We start from the raw sequence: 14,280 nt of genomic DNA on the forward strand, positions 1-14,280 counted from the left end.
AGCCTGGCTTCTGCAGTACATATATACGACGAACCAGGTCTCGATTGCATGCCCTTCTACTCTTTCTCCTATTTTATTTTACTCATAACTCACGCCCCCCCCCCTAACAAATTCCTATTCCTCGAAACCGGCCAGTCGGCACTGATACCCTGGCGTTCCAATTTCTTTTTACAGAGCCACCGCATTCTCCGGGCGTTCCATACTCATTTTCAATTCCGTTTGCCAATATCTCTTACCAACGCAATCGATATCCAATCAATATCCTATCCGTTTCGTCGCTTCTCCTGATGTTCTTTGTTCTCTTACTCTTATTGGGAACTGCCCTCATTTTGCGGGTTAGTGCGTTCATCTATGGCTAATGTTTATTGGGGCTGAGGCTGTCTGATACTTGTATTCATTGTTGTGGTGTCTTTGCGCTTGTTCGTTGTTCCTCATTCTGGGAGGATGGAATACTGTTTGGATAGGCATTAACACCATTGTTCCTTTCTCCTTGGTTTTTTCTGGTCTTGGGTGAGACTGAGTAATTGAGGCGTATCTTGTCAGGGAGTTGCATAATACATAGATGCTATAAAACATTACTATGTTGATATTTTTACGTCTTAAGCTTCACGAAGAAAATGATAGAAGATCCAAGGTCGATATATTATCAATCCCTATATATCTCACTTCCCAACCAGGTAACCCTTTGTACATAGCTGAACGAGAAACAAAAGTATCCAACCAAAACGCAATTCAGTCTAACTATGTAACAACCCAACGCCATGAATGTATATCTCAAAATAAAATACAATGGGAGAGGAATTAATCTAATACTTTACAAAACGGAATCCCCTCTCCCTCCCCCAATCCCGCATCTCCTAAACACAACCCTGGAGAACCTACTAAGATGATCACATCTTACTAGAATCCTTATAAACAAGAATCCCATGCTGGCGATCCTTCTCATCCATCCGCTTCCGCCAAGACCGACCTTTATCAGTCAGCCTTTTCAAAGTCGTAAAGAAATAGTGTCCATGATCCTGCACATTCCTTCGCAACGCGATATTGCGACGTTTCTTGCACGCCCGCAGAATATAGTTACTCTCATCCACAGTAAGCTCGTTGAGCTCGTAGTCAATAGTCCACCTATCGTTTTCGGTGAACCATGTCGGCCGCAGCACGGGAACGTCGTTCACCCTATTCTTCACCACAAGTGTCATCCCGAACGCGTTCTCGTCGTAGTCGTCAAACTTGGCGGGAATGCGCGTGGGGACGTTTTTGGTCGGTTCGACCGGGGGTTCCGGGATCTGGGAGAGCTCGAAGGAGGGGTCGTACTCGGTCTTCTCGGCTTCGGTTGGCTCCTCGCCTTCTTCTACCGGGAAGAGGGAATCCGCCAGGGATTCCGCCAGGGATTCTGCCGAGGGATCCTCCTTTAGAGAGACGGGTTCGAGTTCGGGTTCGGGTTGAGCTTCGGCAAATCCACCCTCTGCAAAGACTTCGGCTTCGATTGAGTCATTTGGAAGGAAAGACTTGGGTTCGGCTTCGGTTGGCTCTTCGTCTGGGTAGATGGCTTCATTTTCGACTGATACTTTAAAATCCTCCTCGAGCTCATCAAGTGGCACGTCCGCGGCTGCCTTCGCGCTCCGGTCTATGAATTCATCCGGGTTGAGTAGACGGTCCTGGATGGCATCGATGTGGGCTTTGTTCTTTGTTTGGATGGCCTCGATTTCCTCATCCGTGACCGGCTGCGCGATGATGTTCATGTACGGTACATTATCTTCGCGAGTCTCGAAGTGGAAACGTAGAGACTTCTTGGGATACTTCTTTGTTGCCTTGTCGAGGATCTTCTCCCACAGACCGAGACTCAGTTCGAATTCTCTGTCTCCGAGTGCGGTGTTGGGCGAGCCGTGCAAAGCCTGATCCATCTCCTCGAGAGGGATGTATTGGAAACCGAAGATGCGCTCGATGTTGTGGTACGCGACGAAGATGCCGTCCATGCGGCCAACGCGGACCTGTAGGGAATACTTGAGGAACGCGGCGCGGATCATGTCGAAGTATTCGCGTTCGTAGGACTCCCACTTGCCGTAGCGGCGTCTGATCTCGTAGCCCATTCCGCGCTCGTGCTCGATGGATTCCATGCGGATCGAAACCACTGCTCGTGTTTTCAAGTCGAACATGCCGGTACCTGGTAGTCTGGGATCGTATGCGTCGAGTTGGGATCGCATGAGGAAATTGCCCACAGTGCTGTAGTGGTATGACTCTGGGGTCGCTGCTTCTTCCTCGGCAGTGATCTTGTTTGCATCGCTGCGGCGATAGCGCTCAAACTGTTCTTTGGGCATCGTGAGTTGCTTCTCCATTGACTTGCCCAGGTTCATAAGAATATTAGCGTAGTCGTATTCCTTGTCGGCATCAATGGCGTAAATATCCTCCTTCTCATTATAACGGAGGAACATGGCAGTCGGCGCTCGAAGAAGACGGGTGAAGGTCCGCAAAGGCTCATCGAAACCCTGAGTAATCTTGCTGGTGTCGACAGGCCGCCACGCGGACAGAAGATAATGGAAATGAGCGAGAACTGAAGTCATGCTTGACGACGAGCCGTAGTACTTCTTTTCATTTTTCTTGGTTATTTCGCAAGCCGTCACATCTTGAGAGGATGTGACATATGGCTTCAACGTACCAAAGTCAAATTCCGTCACGGGCATGATCTGGTCGAGGTAGGGGTCGAAATTGTATACATGAGATCGAGGGTCACGTAGCTGGTAGACACCGGGACTGTTTGATCTTAGTATATCGATCAGTAATAGGGTAGACTCAACAACTCACTTGAAAAGCACTCGGTCGAGACCAAAAGCGACGCGTGGGACAGGAGGCATGGGGACATGCACCTCTTGAGCGGGAAATTAGCCCACATTCAACAGTAATGTTAGAGTTCAAAACTCACCTTTTAAGCGCAGGTTTCCGTCCTTTGTGGAAAGACGCCCGCGTTCCTTAGATATAATATAGTCCTTGAGAAAATCAAGGACTTCCTCCTCTTCTTCTTCCTTCTCCTTCTCTTTCTCCTGATTCTCTGACGTATTCGGAGCTGTAACACCGTTCTTGGAGCTGGTTTCCAGTATTTGAGCCACCACATTGCTAGTGGACCTCAATTCAAGCGTGCTCTTCTTGGGTTCACTGGCTGCTGGCGTATCTACTGGGCCGTCTGTTGGAACAACGGCTTCGGGTTCACTTTCTTTTTCCTTCTGCGATATTTGAGCCCGAATTTTGGCATCGGCCAGTCGTTTTTCCTCCTGGATTCTGGCCTTTCTTTCCCGTTTGGCTTGCATATCCGCTGCAATCACCTTTTGTTGTAAGGCCTTGATTTTTTCTGCCTCCACCCGTGCTGCCTCTGACGGTGCGGCCTCTGATGGTGCGGCCTCCGGCAATGCCCCCTCTAACGGTGCTGTTTCAACCCGCTCCGCTTCCAACTTTACTGCTTCGGGGAGTGCAACCTCTCCTTCGGCTGACGTTGACGCCTTGAACTTTTCGAAGAGCGCACGACGCCGTTTTCTGTAATTGTTTTTCTGTGAATGGCTCATCTCAGCCCATACGGAAGGAGTAAGCGGTTTTGCTTTACGTTGAAACAACAAGTGTGTCTGGCTTTTGGAATCGGCATCTTTTGTCTCTGGAGTCTGACCCTATAGTACACGCACTGTCAGAACTTGTTTTCTCACGTTATACTTTGGAATGGAGGACATGCATTGGATGACGGTGGCACTGAAGGCTCGGTTGACGCGTCAAATGAATCGGCTTCCGGTTTGATTTCGATTGAGTCGGTACGGAGTGCAGATATGCGGTGGCATTGGCGCAAACTGAGCGCGCCAGGGCGCGCTAGACTGGGGAGACAAACATGTCGGCTGGAAGGGCCTGACACAGACCGCAAAGAGGTCCGAAGCATTCAGGTCAACTGTCGAGAGATAATCTGGGAAATGGTATAAATGTAGAAGTCTCCAAAAAATAGTGGAATTGAGAATTCGAGAATTCCAGAGAGCCGTCAATAGGCCACCGGGCGAACCTCGAAATTGCCTCTCCGGTTTTTTTTTTCTGCTGGAAGATTGGGGTCACCGCTTTCTTATCTTGGGTGCCTGGATGCCTGTATGCCTGAGGCGGCTAAATTGGATGTTGGATGAAACGGCAGTAGAAACATTGGATATTGATCTTTTTATTTGATAATTTATGTATGTTTCTCATATTTCAATTGATGTTAAGTTGTATAGTGTTATAAAATGACTACAAAATCCATGTCTCTTAAAGTTATATTTTGCTTTACTCATTCATTTGCAACTGTATAGAATCCTTCACTCTTATCTAGTTTTACTATTATTATATAAAACATATAAAATCAATTCTAAACTACCAGATCTATTCAATAAATTTAAATACATTCAAATCCACCTTTAATTACAACTACAAAATATTTGCCTCAGCCGAGATCACAGGGTAGAAATTCTGGGGTCGGAGAAACACCCAGCCGGAGGGCAGAAAAAAAGTTGGAAAGTTTAACATCTTCAAATCTCCCATTCCCCCCCCCATATAACCTTGGAAGTTGCTTCTCAGGTCTCTGTGAGGTAAGTCAAGTGTTGATTTTCTTATTATCACGTCTTTCCCAATTGTTTGACCCATTCCATTGCTCTACGACTCGGTTTCCTTGAAGGAGGGGCATTACATACCCCGCGGAGGTTTTCTATATACTAATTGCTAACACCACCATAGTCCAGACGCTTCTCCAACCATGGCTTCCGAACAATTGCGCATCCTCGTTGTCGGCAATGGTGGCCGTGAGCATGCCTACGCCTGGAAGCTGAGCGAGTCTCCTTTGGTCGACATTGTCTATGTCGCTCCCGGAAACGGTGGCACTGGTCTGGGTACCAACAGCAAGATCACCAATGCCAATGTTAAGGGCAACGATTACCCTGGCCTCGTGGCTTTCGCACAGAAGAACCAGGTGAACCTCGTGGTGCCAGGCCCCGAGGCACCTCTCGTTGATGGCATCCAGGGTTATTTCCAGGCTGGTGAGTCACGCATGCCACTTTTTTCTTTCTTTTTTCTAGATATTTTTTTTGTCCTGTACCAATCGCTTTGAATGATTTTAACAATGCCTTTTAAAAAATAGTCGGCATCCGATGCTTCGGTCCCTCCAAGGCCGCTGCCCGCATGGAGGGCTCCAAGACCTTCTCCAAGGACTTCATGCAGCGCCACCAGATCCCCACCGCCGAATTCGGAAACTTCTCTGACTACGAGTCCGCGCGTCGCTATCTCGACTCTGTATCACACAATGTGGTGATCAAGGCTGATGGTCTGGCTGGCGGTAAGGGTGTGATCATGCCCACCACCAAGGAGGAGGCCCACAAGGCCTTGAAGGAAATGATGGTCGACCACCAGTTCGGCGAGGCTGGAAAGGAGGTCGTGATCGAGGAGTGCTTGGAGGGTGATGAGCTGAGTATCCTCACTTTCAGTGACGGTTACACTATTCGCTCGCTTCCTCCAGCTCAGGATCACAAGCGCATCTTTGATGGCGACCAGGGCCCCAACACTGGTGGCATGGGCTGCTATGCGCCTACGCGCATTGCGCCAAAGGAGGTTGTGGATGAGATTGACCGCACCATCATTCAGCCTTCCGTTGACGGAATGCGAAAGGATGGTACGTTTGCTTAAAATATGCATTCCCAAAGCATGTTGCTAATCCTGCCTAGGCTTCCCCTTCGTTGGTATCTTGTTCACCGGTCTCATGATGACCAAGAATGGACCCAAGGTCCTTGAATACAACGTCCGCGGTGGAGACCCAGAGACCCAGACTCTGCTTCCCCTGCTCAGCAAGGACACCGATCTTGCACAGATCATGGTGGCCTGTGCTGACCACTGGCTAGACGGTGTCTCGATCAAAATCGAGCCCAACTTCTCCACTACCGTTATCGCTGTTGCCGGCGGCTACCCCAACGCTTACGCCAAGGGCAAGGCCATCACTCTGGCCCCCGCGCCTGCTGGAACCCTCATCTTCCACGCTGGCACAACTCTGTCTGGCAACGAGTTGCAGACCTCTGGAGGCCGTGTCATCGCCTCCACAGCCACCGCCTCAACCCTTGAGGAGGCCGTTGCTAAGAGTTATGAGGGCATCAAGACCATCAGCTTTGAGGACATGTTCTACCGCAAGGACATTGCCCACCGCGCGTTCCGCCAGACCGCCAACACCTCGCTCACTTACGCCCAGGCCGGTGTCTCCATCGACGCCGGTAACGAGCTCGTCAACCAGATCAAGAGCTCCGTCCGCCGCACCAAGCGCCCCGGCACTGACGCCGTCATTGGCGGCTTCGGTGGCCTCTTCTCTCTGCCCGCTGCCAACTCCGTCTACCACCCTCACTCACCAACCCTAATCGGAGCCATTGACGGAGTCGGCACCAAGCTCAAGATCGCCCACTCCATCGGCATCCACGATACCGTCGGTATCGATCTCGTCGCTATGAACGTCAACGATCTCGTCGTCCAAGGTGCCGAGCCCCTCTTCTTCCTGGACTGCTACTCCTGCGGTCACCTTGACGTGCCCACCGCTGCGGCCTTCGTCACCGGTGTTGCCGAGGGCTGTGTTCAAGCCGGCTGCGCCCTCATTGGCGGTGAGACCGCTGAGATGCCCGGCCTCTTCGTCGACGACTCCTATGATGCCGTCGGTGCTGCCGTCGGCGCTATCAACACCACAGGCGACAACGCTCGTGCCATCCTCCCGCACACAGAAAACATGCGCTCCGGCGATGTCCTTCTCGCCCTCGGCTCCTCCGGCCCCCACTCCAACGGTTACTCTCTCGTCCGCAAGATCGTCGAGCGTGCTGGTCTGAGCTACACCGACCCCGCACCTTTCTCCATGCCCGGCCTCGACGCCGGCGTCTCCGTCGGCCGTGCCCTCCTCACCCCTACCCGCATCTACGTCAAGTCCATCCTCGGCGCCCTCAACACCCACGGCTCTGCCATCAAGGGTCTTGCCCACATCACCGGCGGTGGTCTCACTGAGAACATCCCCCGCATGCTCCCCGATACCCTCACTGCTCAGGTTGACGTCAGCACCTGGGCCCAGCCCTCTGTCTTCTCTTGGCTCCAGCGTGCCGGTAACGTCTCCTCTGTTGAGATGGCCCGTGCCTTCAACTGTGGTGTTGGTATGATCATTGCCGTCGACCCTGCCTCTGAGGCTGCTATCCGTCAGACCTTCGAGGCTGCTGGTGAGTCTGTTTACCGCGTTGGTGAGCTGCGTGCTCGCGCCGAGGGTGAAGAGGGCTGTGTGCTGTCTGGACTTGAGTCTTGGTCTGCGTAATATCTACGATATTGACGTTAAAATTTGGTGATTGGGATGTTGATTTGATGCATGATGCTTTATATATGGATGGAGAAAATGATTTGCCTGGGTTATCTATCTTATAGATTCTTTTTTGTTTACTGCTTCTTGTTCTGGTTCTTCGTATTCCCCGTCTTTCTTCTCTTTCTGGGGCTGCCTATTCATAATATAGGGCTTTTCGATGTGTCCCGAACTAACGCCGGTTTTCCTACACGATGCATGAAATTATATATACCGTTTGGAAAGAAAGGAATTTCATTGATATACATACATACGTATTGGATGTGTGCTGTCACGCTGAACCGATACTCTCTCCTACACCTATATAAATCAGGGCACCTCTCTCTCACTCCCCATTCTTATCCCCCCAGACTCTTCCATCATCATCCTCATCATCATCTTCTTCCCTCAACACCCCCATCCTCACAAGGAAGCGGCCTTGAGTGCACAAATGCACAACCCAACTTCACAATGCAAAAACTCGACTCATTGAGTCCATCCATCAAACGAACCTCCATGGTGGAGTACAGAGATGACGGCGAGTACTGGACTACGGCCAGCCCTGGAGTATCGTTTCGGTGTGGCCATCGCCGATGAGGCCCATCGTGTCAAAAACAAGCAAACTGCTCCTCACCCTCTCTTCCTCCCAACCCTCCTCGCTCTCACCTCACTCTGTACTCACCTAATCCTTTTTCCAACTCACCTTCACCTTAAGTCCTCTCTCATCTAAAGCTTTCCTACATCCCTTTCACATCCCCCCTCTCAAACTCCCTCTCAAACTCCCTTCTACTGCCATAAACAAGTTCCTGCTCAATCTACCCCATCACCTCGCTCAGCGCTCGCATCAATGCCGGCAATAACAGTCAGCGAACAATTACCCATTTCCGAGGAGTGAGAGCTGAAAACCTCGTGGCAATGATATGGCGATCTACGTTTACTTCAATCTTAGTTGTCAAAAATCAAAAATGGATATCACGTTCCATTGGTGGCCTATTCATGGAAGTGAGGAACGAACCGACTACATCCCAACCATATCACACCCATATCCGAGTCAGCCACAAGGATACGGCACATCCCCAGGGTGGAAACAGATATCTCCTCCATAATGAGATGCTGAACGTTATTCCCTCTGGGCACATTTTCACTGTGGCAACACCAAACTCAGTGACCCATCCACTTCCATAGTAGGAGTTGTTAACAATGCAATGGCATCTGAGTCGCATCGCCAGTATGCAAGGGGCTGGCAAAGACGAGGATACTGATCTATGATATTACGCCTAGCGGCCTTGAGGATTTGTGGTAATGGTGTGGAAGAAAGGGTTATATAGATTCAATGTTGATATATTGTCTCCTATATCAGTTTCCTTAGTGCCCAGCATATCTACATGAAATAATTGAATGACGGTAGAGACGTACATCAACCATGATAAAGATCTAATATAGAATGGCCAAAACAAGTATGGTTCCTTAAAAGCCAGTAATGCATAGAAGACATAACGATCCAACAGGCGTATTTCTAGAAGAATAAAAGAAACCGTGAATGGAAAATTTTCAGTCAAAGTCGTTAAAAACTACGGACAAAGTCGGGCAATTTGGTTGAAAAGGCAAGGGGCTAAACAAAGACAGACGTCGAAGACGTTGAAAGAAAAGGAAAACGCAACCTAATCCCTATAGCCAACCAACTCCATATACATCCTCGCCCTACAGGTACAGCGTTGTCGCCGAGCGCCAGAGACCCGTCCAGGCAAAACGATCAGAGATGGCGGACGGGATAGCGGACTTGAAAGAAGAAAAAAAAACAAGGGTAAAAGGTAAATGTTTCAAAGCAGAGATGGATGGATAGAGAGATCGAGGTAAAGAGTAAGGTAAAGAGTAACAAAAAGAAAACGACCGACTCTATTCCACTAAAATCGAGATTCCATTTTCAGGCTATCCGCTTGATAATGCGAGTCCAACAACGCTTGCAATCCACCAGTGCCTCCATCCTGCTTTTTGATACACCAGGAAAGTACGAGCGAATACGAGTAGTAAAGTGCTGCAAGAAGCTTAGAAGCACTTGCGGTGAACGATGGAAGGACCGCTCTCGTCGTACTCCTGCTTGGAGATCCACATCTGCTGGAAGGTGGACAGGGAGGCCAGGATGGATCCACCGATCCAGACGGAGTACTTGCGCTCGGGGGGAGCGATGATCTTGACCTTCATGGAAGAAGGAGCAAGAGCAGTGATCTCCTTCTGCATACGGTCGGAGATACCGGGGTACATGGTGGTACCACCAGACTAAAGAGAGAGAGAGGCGTTAGTGGGGATCTTGGACAAATTCAACTCTGGAGGGCATTTCTTACCATGACAATGTTGCCGTACAGATCCTTACGGACATCAACATCACACTTCATGATGGAGTTGAAGGTGGTGACGTGGATACCGCCAGACTCAAGACCAAGAACGTTTGGCTGGAACAGAGCCTCGGGAGCACGGAAGCGCTCGTTGCCAATAGTGATGACCTGTCCATCGGGAAGCTCGTAGGACTTCTCGAGGCTGGAGCTCTGGGAAGCAGTCTGGATCTCCTGCTCGAAGTCGAGGGCGACGTAGCAGAGCTTCTCCTTGATGTCACGGACGATTTCACGCTCGGCAGTGGTGGAGAAAGTGTAACCGCGCTCAGCGAGGATCTTCATCAGGTAATCGGTCAAATCACGGCCAGCCATGTCGACACGCGAGATAGCGTGGGGAAGAGAGAAACCCTCGTAGATGGGGACGACGTGGGTGACACCGTCACCGGAGTCGAGAACGATACCAGTGGTACGACCGGAAGCGTACAGAGACAGAACGGCCTGGATGGAGACGTAGAATGCGGGTGCGTTGAAGGTCTCGAACACGATCTGGGTCATCTTCTCACGGTTGGACTTGGGGTTGATGGGAGCTTCGGTCAAGAGAATGGGGTGCTCTTCGGGGGCAACGCGGAGCTCGTTGTAGAAGGTGTGGTGCCAAATCTTCTCCATGTCGTCCCAGTTGGTGACAACACCGTGCTCAATGGGGTAACGGAGCGTGAGGATACCACGCTTGGACTGTGCCTCATCACCAACGTAGGAGTCCTTCTGACCCATACCAATCATGATACTGCGCCCATGTTAGTATTCTTTTTGCTTCATTGGGGATCAAATTGACTGTATATTGTGTATACGGCCAAAATGTGCCACAAAAAAAAAGGGGGGGATTATTTACCCATGGTGACGGGGACGACCGACAATGGAGGCTGTTGAATTATGTCAGTTATTTGATTCTCGGGTTGAAGGTTCTTCCTAGCCAAGCAAAAGAGGGGAAGCCATCCGACGCAAGGGTTGGTGGGATGGCGGCCTTCGCAAGGAGGGGTGTCATATTCTGTGGGGTTGAACTTACGGAAGACAGCTCGTGGTGCGTCGTCACCGGCGAAACCGGCCTTACACATACCCGAACTACATCGCATATCATCAGTATCATAGTTCTCATAGTCCTTGGAGCGCCATTTGGTAATTTTGAAGGGAGGTGGAAAGCCATTGGGATGGATTCCATCTCCCGTCGTGGGCGGATTAGGGGTGGCAACGACCGCGACCGGGCTGGTTTAACGACCAGGCCCAAACACAAGCCAGAAGCTCCCGGGAAAAACCATAGCACATACCCATTGTCGATGACGAGAGCAGCAACTTCTTCTATAATGGGATATACGGGTTAGTTGTCATTCGCAAATCGGACTCGAAGCTGTGGCAACAGGGGGGGCAGCTTCCGGGGAAGCTGCTGATGTGGCCACATCCAGAATAACATACCCTCCATTGTGACAGAATAAACAAGGAACCTGGGGGAGAAGGGGGGAAAAAAGAAAAGAAAGATGGAATGAGGTTAGAGGGGATATAGTTGGGATTAAGGGAGAAGGGAAGAAGGAAGAGAGTGAGAGAGAGAGAAGAGTGGAGAGGGGTTTGTGATGGCTGGGATTGTGCGCTGCCTGAGGCCTCTTCTCTTTTTGACCCCCTCCGATCTACAAGTTTTGAGGGGGGTTTTCTTTCCTTTTTCTTTTATATAAGTTGATGAGAAAAGGCAGAACTATTTTCAATTTGAATTCTTCACTGCCCTTGATTCCTTCAATCTTGTCTACCTAAAGGCATTGCGTGGACATTCTTAGGGATGAGCCTCCAGACCCTTCTGGGTACGGGGAGAACACGTACCTTGACCAGGTTAGGCACTCTAGGGTGTTAACTTGGATTACAATGATTACAATGACCATGTCAGGCATACAAAAGGCATACAATTGTAGTCCAAATGCTCCCCGGTAGGCTCCTGGATTCCCCGTGGCGTAGGTGTTCTAAGTATAGGACACAGACCCAGACTTCAGCCCTTGGGGTAGACACTCGTTCCAAGGTTGTTAGAAGTGGACACGCACACACATTTTTAATGCGTATAGGGGATAATGGGGGATAATGGAGGATAATGGAGGATAATACGGTCTGAGACTCTCAGACCGTCACTGTCACAATCATTGATCTGCCCATGTTACCGCCATTTCCCAGGGAGAACAGCTAAGCCTCTTGTGATGGTGAGGCGGTGAGTTACTGCCACGTGACATCCGAAGTACGAAGTGTACACCTTCTTTTCTACACTATACCCCTGACTGTCTCCCCTTACTATATGATCTCCTGATTTTAGAATGCAAATCATCCATCAGCCCATTTTGACCGTTCTCATGGTAGAAAACCTTGCCATTTGACTCCTCTATGAGCAAAAAGTTTTCGAATCCGAACTTTAAGCCCCTTGAAATATATCTTGGCAGAGGCTCGGCTTTGATAACCGGATTCTAGTACATTCCAAGCTTTGATAAACTACCGGGCAAGCCATCAAGTTATATATCGCAGCCAACTCGGAACACGAGGGCCCGATTATTCCCACCTACTCTCGAAGTTGGTTGAGAATTAGAGTCCCCGAAAGCCCGAATGTTGGATATAACGAAACAGCAGTCAACTTGGCTTGGATTCTGCATCCTTGAAAATGAAAATAAGGACGAATCCGTACAAGCGGTGCTCTCGGTTGCCTATATTTCCGAATCCGAGATGACTAGCCCCAAGCTATCCGCTCAACAGTTCTAGCAACCTACTAATGAACCTGAAATCACATCAAACTCAAAGCCTTAATTGTGCCTGCCGAAACAAAACCGGTGACAGCATTCTTTTAGATCCTTCTAATCCTCTTATTTCAGGTAGCCATGAAGCAACTAGAACGCTGTAAGTTTTCAGTGACATCCGTATACGAATACGAATATGAATTAAATATCAGTGGCATCACATGGGCCGACATTCGGATCTTTGAAAACCATGGAGTTCTTAACTTTATGATGTCAGGGTTCTTCAAGCATCTTCTGGAGAAAGCATTCAACTCTGTAGTGTAATCTATGATGCAGTCTAGTTCCTCTTCCGATGGTTTGGGATACGGTCACATGATCGAACCCGCTGGTCGCCGCGCGAATCACCCAGAGCCATCGCTGGCCGAGGCGTCAGATTATGTCAGCATGTCTTTTTTCCAACTGTAGAAAAGTATTGAAGGAGGATCACGACTCTAACAATACTGTGTGATACATAGTAAATAAATTCCTGACCTACGATATATACTCTGTTCCTACTCTCCTCTCCTTCAGTCTCCCCCAAAACCCAATACACCCTACACACCGACAAAACAATTACCCCGCCAGCCCACCATGGACCCCGAAATGAACAAGCTCCTCAAATGGAGTGTCACCAACTCCCAGGCATCCGCAGGCGCTGATGGCGAGGGCAGCGCCCCAAATCTCCCAGCGGCTGCGTCAAATCTGACCCCGCAAATGGTCAACACACTCTTTGGCGGCCCCTCCGAGGCCGACCTGATGCGGGCCGCGATGGAGGTCGTGCACGACAACGAGTCCGACCTGGAGAACAAGTTGATCGCATTCGACAACTTCGAGCAGCTGATTGAGGGAATTGACAATGCGAACAACCTCATCCCGCTCAATCTATGGAAGCCGCTTGTCGAGCTGCTCAAGCACGACGAGGCCGATATCAGACGTATGGCCGCTTGGTGTGTGGGAACAGCCGTGCAAAACAACCCCAAGGCACAGGATAAGGTATGGAAGACTCCGATTGATCTCTAATCCATGATAATCAAAATAACTAACACATCCGCCAGCTCGTCGACCTAAACGAAATTCCCACCCTCGTCAACCTCGCCACTACAGAATCCAACCCCGCAACCCGCAAGAAGGCAATTTATGCCATCTCCTCTGCAGTCCGTAACCACCAGCCCGCCTTGGATGCGCTGAATAAGAGCCTTCCAGAAGGCTATCCCACCGACAAGACCGATGCCGGCGACATGGATGGTATTGATACTATCATGGATAAGCTGCGGTCCCACCAGATTGACGCCTCGGCATGAAGGGAGCAAGCGGTGGCTGGACTGTAAGAGTCAAAATACACAAAGACACAGAGGCAGCAAGATACCCACTGAATGAATACGAGTCCGTCCTTTGGGACTAGCCTTGTGTCATGCCAAGGGCTGGCGCTCGCAGTGCGACGGGCAATGTTGTTACTGCTACTGTGTTGAGCGCTGTGATTACGACGCCAGGTTTCGATACCGGTAAATGCCGGCGATTATTTGACGTGCGGATACCCGAAATGGTTCTGCACTGGTTCCTGGTTACTTGGTTGCCTTAGGGTTGCATCGGCATGATCGAACAACCTGTTTTTTTTGTGGTCTAAGCATATATTTGAATTGTACATACCCAGGGACTTTTGTCTCACATTAAATGCGATCATGAGTTTCGATGTCAATGTCAAATTTAGATGCCTGAGTCTGTGTATCTGCATCGGTGCCTATGCTGCCTAAAGTGGACTGTTTATTGTTATAAAAGTGTATTGTAAAGAACCAAATATATTCTCTATCGTAGCTCATTAATGAGA

General features: G+C 49.7%; 4 protein-coding genes across 4 annotated transcripts; 2 read left to right on the forward strand and 2 right to left on the reverse strand.

Moving 5' to 3' along the window:
• Positions 1-890: 890 nt before the first annotated feature.
• Positions 891-3,717, reverse strand: PEX2_026240 (Pet127 family protein; the record flags this gene model as incomplete). The annotated part of the gene is made up of 4 exons (XM_016739899.1): positions 891-2,751; positions 2,803-2,866; positions 2,921-3,653; positions 3,697-3,717. 4 exons carry the CDS (start codon positions 3,715-3,717, stop codon positions 891-893), a joined length of 2,679 nt encoding a protein of 892 aa, XP_016596593.1.
• A 1,030-nt stretch (positions 3,718-4,747) lies between these two features.
• Positions 4,748-7,312, forward strand: ade1 (bifunctional aminoimidazole ribotide synthase/glycinamide ribotide synthase; the record flags this gene model as incomplete). Its single annotated transcript, XM_016739900.1, has 3 exons — positions 4,748-5,027; positions 5,129-5,656; positions 5,709-7,312. 3 exons carry the CDS (start codon positions 4,748-4,750, stop codon positions 7,310-7,312), a joined length of 2,412 nt encoding a protein of 803 aa, XP_016596594.1.
• A 2,067-nt stretch (positions 7,313-9,379) lies between these two features.
• On the reverse strand, positions 9,380-11,137 carry act1 (actin ACT1; the record flags this gene model as incomplete). The annotated part of the gene is made up of 6 exons (XM_016739901.1): positions 9,380-9,610; positions 9,676-10,447; positions 10,553-10,583; positions 10,727-10,923; positions 10,986-11,016; positions 11,131-11,137. 6 exons carry the CDS (start codon positions 11,135-11,137, stop codon positions 9,380-9,382), a joined length of 1,269 nt encoding a protein of 422 aa, XP_016596595.1.
• Positions 11,138-13,046: 1,909 nt separating this feature from the next.
• On the forward strand, positions 13,047-13,756 carry fes1 (Hsp70 nucleotide exchange factor FES1; the record flags this gene model as incomplete). The annotated part of the gene is made up of 2 exons (XM_016739902.1): positions 13,047-13,448; positions 13,511-13,756. The coding sequence occupies 2 exons, from the start codon at positions 13,047-13,049 to the stop codon at positions 13,754-13,756; spliced, it is 648 nt and encodes a 215-aa protein (XP_016596596.1).
• Between the last annotated feature and the right edge of the window lie 524 nt (positions 13,757-14,280).

The sequence above is a fragment of the Penicillium expansum genome (genome assembly GCF_000769745.1).
Source record: "Penicillium expansum strain MD-8 chromosome Unknown contig69, whole genome shotgun sequence".
Classification (NCBI taxonomy): Eukaryota; Fungi; Ascomycota; class Eurotiomycetes; order Eurotiales; family Aspergillaceae; genus Penicillium; species Penicillium expansum.